Source organism: Neltuma alba, unplaced genomic scaffold, assembly GCF_004799145.2.
Source record: "Neltuma alba isolate B1F8T4 unplaced genomic scaffold, ASM479914v2 tig00003917_pilon, whole genome shotgun sequence".
NCBI classification, from domain to species: domain Eukaryota; kingdom Viridiplantae; phylum Streptophyta; class Magnoliopsida; order Fabales; family Fabaceae; genus Neltuma; species Neltuma alba.
In genome coordinates, this window is record NW_021633478.1 from 1 (window position 1) to 8901 (window position 8901).

Genomic DNA, 8901 nt, shown 5'->3' on the forward strand with positions numbered 1-8901 from the left:
TAAATCACCACCCGGTAAATATTCCATTATCAGATATAAATAATCATCACCTGAAAGGAGTAATAGAGTTTCACAAGGCAATGACTCGCAACTTCTGCTAATAATTCCGCTCAGCTCTGACATGTTCAACCTGTATTGCAAATGTAGCCAGCAAAGATTACAAAAACAAACAATTTGCAGCATATGATGAAACTTAAACATAAGAGCTGAAAGAACTCTTCTTTTATGAGTGACATAATTTAAGAATGGAAAGAACGGGACTTCGTACAACTTAATTATAATGATACTTACCTGCCCCCTACTGAGCCTCAGCTTTCTCACTTTTTCATGGCATAAAATATTGCCTGATTTCTTCTCACGACAAAGTCTTACCTGTGTAATCGTATTTTAAAAGCATTGAATCAATCTCATGGTACAGTCATAGAAAAAAAAGTAAATGGCTTGTAAAATTCACAGCAGGATCTGAGGATCACGCGTGACCTGCATATTTAACCAACATACACTGAAGCAATAATAACTTAGAAGAAAGAAGAAAGAGATAGATTAAGAATGGTAAATATGGTAATGGGATGACACAGGATTAAGGAAGGAAGAAACTACAAGAAAGGTATTTTCTGGTTCAAGCACAATCAGTAGTTAAACTAGGCAAGATTCTTTAGAGGTAATTATAAACAGAAACCTGTTAAGAATTTAGCGTCAATAATCTGTTATATCAGTTGATGCATAGGGTAAAACATTTAGAAATCTGAAGTATTGCTTAGAATGACTAGCTTTCATTTATCAACAGATCTTTTCAGCAACCACCAAACCATGACCTTATTCTAACAAGGTCTTCTGAGCTACAATGGAAACATAAATTCTCCCATATCAATCAAAAGTGAGAGGAGGAGGTCCCCTCCTTCATGCTTTCAACTCTGATACTCTCTCCCTTAAGACTTCTTATCTGATAATAACAATTAAATTGCAGCATCAACATTTATCACTGTCCCGTTGATGATGCCTCTACAATTTCCAGCAAACAAGAAAACTTCAATCTTACAGATGATTATGTAATGAGAACCTTAAATACTTCCCATGCAGCTTGACCATCATTGGGCCAGACACCTTATGCACATTTAGGATGATGATGATAGCCACCAATGAAAGGAAACCTACAGATACCTAACATCCTGAATTTAGTAGCCGTATGCCTATGCTTTGGCAAAAGAATATCCCCAGCATCACAGTTTCCACAGGACATCATCATCATGTTGCAACTATCAATTCAATGGCTTTCAGGTTTTCCAGACTAAATAATTTCTGTTCTTAAAGAAGAATTTTTTTTTAATTGTGAAATTGCGCTGCAAGATCGGAATTCACTTGTCTTTGAGAATGTAGAGGGCAAATCGAGGCAAAATAAATGACCAATGGGCAACCATGTGCATAGTTGCCATGTACAAAAAAACATGCTATTAGGAACGAACGGAAATTCTGATTTAGATTCATGGAAGTTAGTGAAACTTTGAAAGCAGATGTTCCTCTAGTTTTCCTCTTACAGTTTTTTCTTCCAATTTTTTTTTCCCGTTGAAATCTTAGTTCATATCAAAAAGTTTACTCCCGGCAAGCTCCGTTGTTTCAAGATTAGCCGGGAAATTATTGGAAATAGTTAGTTTAACCAGAAGAACTGATTATTCTCCCATGTTAAAAATAAAATTGGGAATTGCGGTCCCAGATTTCCAACAGACTTCAAAAAAATATGCTCTAATGGCACCAAATTAAGGAACAAAAAGAGGCCACTAATGACTTAATCTCATTGAACACATTTGTACCTCTCCAAGGCTCCCCTCCCAATAATATCAAGAAGGTTTAAATCACTGACACATATTTTGTGTCGTTTTAACCGTATATACTCAGTCTCCTTGCGCTCTAAATCTTTCAGTTGATGCATCTGTTCTTCTTCTGGTACATGAGAAGATGCTAACTTCTTTTCCAGCACTGAACGCCTGCAAATAATAAATTTATGTCAGGTAATATACTGAGATCAGCAAGAAAGAAAAAGATAGATAATAATCAATTAGAGTTCTATCATATCAAATATCAATAATATTCCATCATAATGAAATTCAAATTGTGAAGTGTCTAACGGAACTAAATTACTGAGGGGCCACAGAAAACATAACAAGTGCGCAAAGGAGACGGCCACACTGATGATGTATAGGCCTTTCAATACATGCATACGGTGCATAAAGGAAGGATTGTCCCATTCAAGTAGAAATATCGAAACCACCTTCCCCTCCTCCCCAGTAAGTTGAAAACTCATAGTACCAATCGATTTCTTCAAAAAAAAAAACGCAGTTGACATGAATTCATCTTCCACCTGCTTCGCTATTGATCAGAGGTGTGTGCTCATATATCCTCGAATAAATGGCCTTGGACCACAAATAAAATTTACTATGATTATCGACAACTTCTTTGCGCACGCATTGGAAGGACAGCATTTCTTCGTTTTTCAAAATTTTCCAGAATTTATGTATGGAGAAAAGTAAGAAAAAATTTTCAAATATTCATTATCAAGTCCTTTAACAAATTAACATGGAAAAGAACTTTTAAAAAAATTCAATGTGATGCTAAATTGATTCAATAGTGATATTGTAATAAAATACTACTCCAAAGGGCCTTATGCTTAGAAAATGTTTAAATGGAAAACTGCAAAGAACTTTTAGATGCCTAGTAATCCAGATAATCTTCAAGTATTAACAAACATGATTAAGCATGCAGAGACCAAACCCAGACCCTGATAATACACCGAGTATGAATAGCCAGAATATGAAGGGTCCATACCCCATAACCCGCATAAATTATAGAATTAACAGATTCGCAATTGGCATCAAGTCCAAGAATAAACATGTTTGACGAGGAAGACTTCCAAAACACCTCCAGAATAAATAAAGCATGAAAAGGAAAAGCCCCCCAAGTCCCAACGACACGCAAGAAAATGGGAGACAAAATCATAAGCGTAAAGAGAGAAGATTGTCAAAGGAGCTGCCTTTGGTGGTAGGAGAAAAGCATTGTTGTCAAGTTAGTTCTTCTCAACAGATTTTGATCCTAAATAATAAGAATTAAATTAAATATATTTATTTAAAAAAAAAAGTTGACGTTTTAAGATTCTCCAGCTTAATTTAAGATGCACGTCGCTCTAATTGGAGGATTCTGAATTGTCCCGTCAAATGAAAGGAGGGTACTACTGTATTACCTCTCTTTGCGATCTTGTATGAGCTTCATCTGGGCTTTGTAATGGTTTTCGATGAACTTCTTGGCGACAGCCACCCTCTCCATCGTTAAGCTCGAACCTGCCTCTCCTTCCTCTTCTCCCCCAACCATGGGTCCCACCTCTCCTCCTCCTCCTCCTCCTTGTCCACCCGAACGTCTTCCATTTCCGAAGCCCTTCCCTGTACCAACCTTTCTTCAAAGATTCTTTTTCCTTTCTTTCTCTCTCTCTCTCTCTCTCTCTCTCTCTCTCTCTCTCTTTCGCGATTTGGATAATTGAGACATGAAGCCTCGAGACTCGGGCCGAAGAAGACCTCTTACAAAGAAACGCTTACATGTCTGTCTTCCCACGAGTGTTCACTACTGATTAGCCCTTTCCGGAATCTCCGCAATGTCGGACATCTAAGATGTCGAGGTGGTAGACAACATCTTGGGATCACCATGCACCACCACTCATCAAGCCCTAATCCTACGGCCAACGGTTATCGACGACATTGTTGTTTCTCTAAATTTGCCACTCCAATTAACTATGATCCCAAGTCATTTCTAGCTTGAGCGAAAATTATGCCATTGATAGAACCTCTGAAGAAGACTCTGTGACGGTTCTCAAGTCAAAAAAAAAGAAAAACAATGCCAATATAGCTCGACATGGCTGTACTATCCTGGCTTTTGATATTCTTTTTTAGAAAGAATGGAGCAAAACCACAACGGCTATCTACAAGTTTGTGAATTTTTAACCAGGCTTTATTTGGAAAACACCAAACAAAGATGATACATTCTCTGCATGTGAGAGAACTGTAGAAGCAGATTCACCGGTCATGCTTTCTTCTTCTTCTTCTTCTTTCTTCTCTGATTTTGAGGTTGATACGGCGAGTAAATCGGGTTCTCATTGCAAAACTCTTCACCCTCCTCATAAAATGTATGGTAAATAGTCATGTCATGGGTTCTCTCGTGGAATAAGTGGGAAAAGAAAAGAGTCGTACTTTCTGAGTCTGAGGTGAAGAGAAGAAGAAAGTTGTGGCCTTTCCTTTTTGCCCTTTTTCCCCACTTTTTCAGGTAGGCAGACATATGGAATCTTCATGTTTGAATTTCTACCGGGGAGGCGAAACATGGAATCTTCAGGTATTCTCTGCTCCAGCAAAGTGATGATGAGGAACAGGATTTAGTGAAACTTATAACATTTAACCCAATAATGACTTTAATAAGGACATATTAGAGGCAATTTGTTAAAGTTTATTGTCATTTTTGTTTATTTTGTGTTTTGGGGACTACATAAGACAGGCTAAACACTCTAGGAAGATCAAACCTTCATATTTTTGCAATTTTGCCGGGACAGTACATGGCAAAAATAGTAAAATACTATATGTAAATGGTAAGTACAAAAGCCAAAACCATGTTGATAATAGTAATATATAAAGTGTTGATGTTGACTTTGACTTGGAGAGGACAAGAGTTCAAGAATTATTAAACAATGTGGGACACTGCACCTGACACGGAAACAAAAGGAAAAATGTGGCACTAAGCTTATGTTAGAAGTTTGTTTTTGGTCAAAAGGCTTATGTGAGAAGTTAGAAGTGAAGACAAAAAAAGAAAAAGAATAGAAAAGTCAACACAAAAGGTAGCCATTTATACATGTTGTATGGGCAAGATACAAATGTGTCCTGTTTGACTAATGAGGTTTACGTAGGCTTGTGGGAAGTAACGGACAGGAGAAGGATTTTTTGTTTTTTTATTAAAAAAAAGGACCTTTTATGTGTAAAATTGTGTATCCATGGATAGAAATTAATACCCATCATAGTGAGGATAACTCTGAATTATTCATATGATGATACAAATAAGACAAAAAAAGAAATTAATACCCATGTCTATAAGTCAGTTGGGAGTTAAATTTAATTTTAAATATGAGAATCACTATATCTCTTATATTTATTATTTTTTTAAAACTAATTTGTTTAACTTATAAATTAATATATATAATCTATTGTCATACAAAAATATTTTAAAAAGATTATATCACATCTGTTATAATAAATTAATTAATTTAATTTTCTTAATGTATATAAATTAATTAAGTAATTTTGTATATTAAGGACTAGAAATGGTATAATTGCAAAGTTTTATCTAAGCAAGGGAAATCAACTATATAAATCATCTAATAATATTAGACTCTACGGACAATTTGATGTTCAAAATATCATTCACAGGAGATCATGTCGTACGACCTTCCTAAATGTCTTCTTTTTTTCTTCCCCAAAAAAGACAAAATGATATTAATTCAACAAGCATTCAATAGTTGACAATATGAGGAGAGCGGAATTAGTTTGAACTTTCAATGCTGATCACACTAATAAATACTCCTCCGATCCTAAATATATGATCTATTTCATAATATAAATTGCACTACAAAATTAGTTTTATATTTAGAACCGGAGGAGTATTTTGGTACTCTTCATTATGGTGAGATCTACACCATCCAAATATAGTTTTAATGGTCTTAATTTAAAATTTTTAAGTAATAATCTTTAAATTAAAAAGTCATTTTTGAACAAATTAACAAGTGAAATATTGTTTTTCTCTGGATTCTATACACTTTAAAATGAAAAAAATTAAAAAAACATAAAAGAATAAAAAAAATTAAATCTAGACTGTGCATATTAAATCTAAATGCTCCATATTTGATGAGCATAATAATACTTATTAATCTGATGAGCGCTGAACTGGCTTCCAAATGGTACAAATAAGATTCTGGAAAATATTAGGAAATGAGGAAAAGGAAATAACTTTAACATAAAAGTCAGAACAAGGCTGGTAAAAGGGATAGAACGTCCCAGCCAATCATATCTACTGGAAGATGATAATCTCAATCTCACTTTGGAGGAGTTCTTTTTGAACACGTGATTGAAAAAGCTGGCTTTGTCGTCACATTGATTGAATCATTGAACACGCGAACCTTTCTTAATGCCTAATTGGTCTCCGGCCACATCTTTTCATATGACTACCGAAAGGTCAAAAGTTAATTAATTTAAAGAAATTAAAAAAAATTATTAGGTTATTTAAAGTATTATATTTATTATTTTTTAATTAATTTGCATAATTTATAAATTGATATATAATCTAATGATACATACAAGTATTTTAAAGCAATCACGTACGTAACATATGTTATAATTAAATAATTTAATATATTCTTTAATCTTGTTAAATTAATTAATTAGGTCTTATATTAAGAATCAGAAATAATAATATGGATGAGCTACTATTAATTCTTCCAATTAGTTGAAATCCGGAGAGATCTATTTTGTACCATCCATATGCAATGCTACCATTTTTCCTTGCACTATTTTGTCTTTGTACAAGTCACTACACACGCATCTCAATAATTATAATTATTGCTATTGAATAGAAATTATAAGCAAGTAATAGATGTCTCACTTCTCCGTATCATTTAATGAAGGGATAAGTCTCGGTTTTATCCTAAAAGCTTTTATATAGGAGTTGTGAATATCCTAATTTTCTTTGGATCATTATCTATCATCTCAAAAGTATTAAAAAATGAGTAGTGAATCGCCCCCTAACAGTTAAAAATATTAAAGACCACCATTATTTTTTTAATGACTAGGGCGAATTTGCTCTTTTTTTAACACTTCTAGGATGATACTGATCTTTAAAAAAAATTTTGAATACTCATGGCTCTTATATAAAAACTTTCAAGCAAAGTGAGACCTACCTTCAATCAAAATGAATTCCTTTCCTAACTAGGAAAAATTACCTAATACCTTACAAGGCCATGGTGCAACAAATTATAAGCTATGTAATCCCTAGCCAGGACTGAATTAGCAGATCTTATGTTGTTCTCAGGTATCACTTCATCATCAAAAACGTCGAACTTCCACTCTGGATCCATCTCTTCGTTCCTCATCTCACAGATATTATGCAGAACACAGCAAGCCCCAAGAATCAGAGGCAAATCTTCAAGCTTCATCTCTCTTCTCTTCCGCAAACAACCCCATCTACCTTTCAATCTCCCAAACGCCTCCTTAGCAACCTTTTGAACATCCCCAATCTTCTCGTTAAACACATGTTTGCTCCAGGTGCGATTTTCTTCTGTATATGGAACCAAAAGCCAATCCATCAGAGGAAACCCAGAATTTCCCACTATCCATACATCTTCTAGATATCCCATATTGGCTCTCTGGTTTAAACAAGATATCTCTACCACTTGATCATTGTTCATGGAGCCAGATCCACCAATAAAAACATCTGTGAAGATCCCTTTAGGATCTACGACACCCTGAATTGTAATTGAGTATGAATTTTTCTGATTCCTCGCAGTGAGACGCCTGTTGAAATATTCAACTCCGTTGTTGATCTTTGGTGCGTTGATGGGAATATGGGTTGTGTAAATTGAGCCTCCGATATTTGGTATGCCGGAGATTTGTTCATACTCGTTCTTGATCATCTTCATCTTTGATTCATCGGGCCAGTGAATAACTTTAGGCATTAGAACTGTTTTGATGGCGGAACACACTTCGAGGACAAGTTTGTGACAGGTTGATACGCCTAAACCAAACTGTTCGGACACAAGGCGGAGAGAATCTCCAGTGGCTAAACTCCATATACACACAGCAACTCGTTGCTTCACCGGAATAGCCTCACGAAGCGTCGTGTTTTTTTTAATCAGCACCGGTCCGAGTTCGTCGCAGATCATGCTGAACGTTGCTTTGCCCATTCGGAACGATCGCCGGAATTCTTCCTCCGGGAAGTCAGGGTGGCTGCACTTTTCCCACCATTCCTTTGGCCTTTCCTTCACCCATAGCCGGCGATGGCGCAGACCCGAAGAAGAAGGCGATCCAGATCTCGCCGGCGCCTGAACATTAGAGCCCACATTGTCAGAAACGAGGCCAGAAGTAGAACAACGACGAGGTCTTTTGGTTAGCAAATGGTCGAACCCATTCATCCCAGAGCAAGGATCCTGAAGTTGGATGTAATAGTCAATCATAGCCTGAGCTTGCTGGTTATGGTTACGCTCGAACATGGCTTCATTTTGATCGGAATCCATGGCTTTCTTCTTCTCCGGTTGCTTCTCATCTTCGTCGGCCGACGGAATCAACGAACTAAAAATACCCCTTTGTTTAGCATTGTTGTTCATGCTGAAACAAGAATCCATCTCTGGGTACAAGTTAAGGAAGTGTGAAGTATCATTAAGAAAGGGGAAAGAGCTAAGGTCCATAAAGAACGAGTCTTTGTTCTTTCTGGGTTGGCCTGAGCTGTGGTCTGAGGAATTATTAGTTAGGATGATGAAGAAATATATAGGGAGAAGGAAGTGAGTGTGCAAATCTGAACGCCTTGTTGAAGATGGTGCAGTTTGATTGACGGAGACTTTGACTCATTTTTGGTAACCAGAAAAAAAGGTCAGGGAGAGATAAAGATAATGACAACCAACTCCCAGTTTGCAACATATTTACGATTTTTTTTTTTACCTGACAACATATTTACGATTGAGATCATATATCAATGAGATAAGTCTATAAAATGATGTTGAAGGGCATTGGCTCTTAAATGTTAAAATGTGATGGGTATATCCTCAATAAATGTTGGGAAAAAAGTTAGGTGTATGCTAAATACAATATGTGCTGCTGCTAAGCTTTTTTAATA

At 35.9% G+C, this 8901-nt stretch overlaps 2 protein-coding genes across 2 annotated transcripts; both read right to left on the reverse strand.

Moving 5' to 3' along the window:
- Positions 1-50: 50 nt before the first annotated feature.
- LOC114743016 (probable serine/threonine-protein kinase ndrA) lies at positions 51-3416 on the reverse strand (the record flags this gene model as incomplete). The annotated part of the gene is made up of 3 exons (XM_028931239.1): positions 3233-3416; positions 1809-1982; positions 51-130 (listed from the first exon to the last, which is right to left on the reverse strand). Coding segments are annotated over exons 1-3 (382 nt in total), but the record flags the coding sequence as incomplete, so codon positions are not given.
- A 3563-nt stretch (positions 3417-6979) lies between these two features.
- On the reverse strand, positions 6980-8413 carry LOC114743018 (protein ALP1-like). The gene has a single exon (XM_028931241.1). It carries the CDS (start codon positions 8411-8413, stop codon positions 7016-7018), a length of 1398 nt encoding a protein of 465 aa, XP_028787074.1. The 3' UTR covers positions 6980-7015.
- Between the last annotated feature and the right edge of the window lie 488 nt (positions 8414-8901).

Bases quoted from the DNA above. Each gene is read 5' to 3' on its own strand.
- LOC114743018 (XM_028931241.1), bottom strand. From the start codon at position 8,413: ATGGATTCTTGTTTCAGCATGAACAACAATGCTAAACAAAGGGGTATT.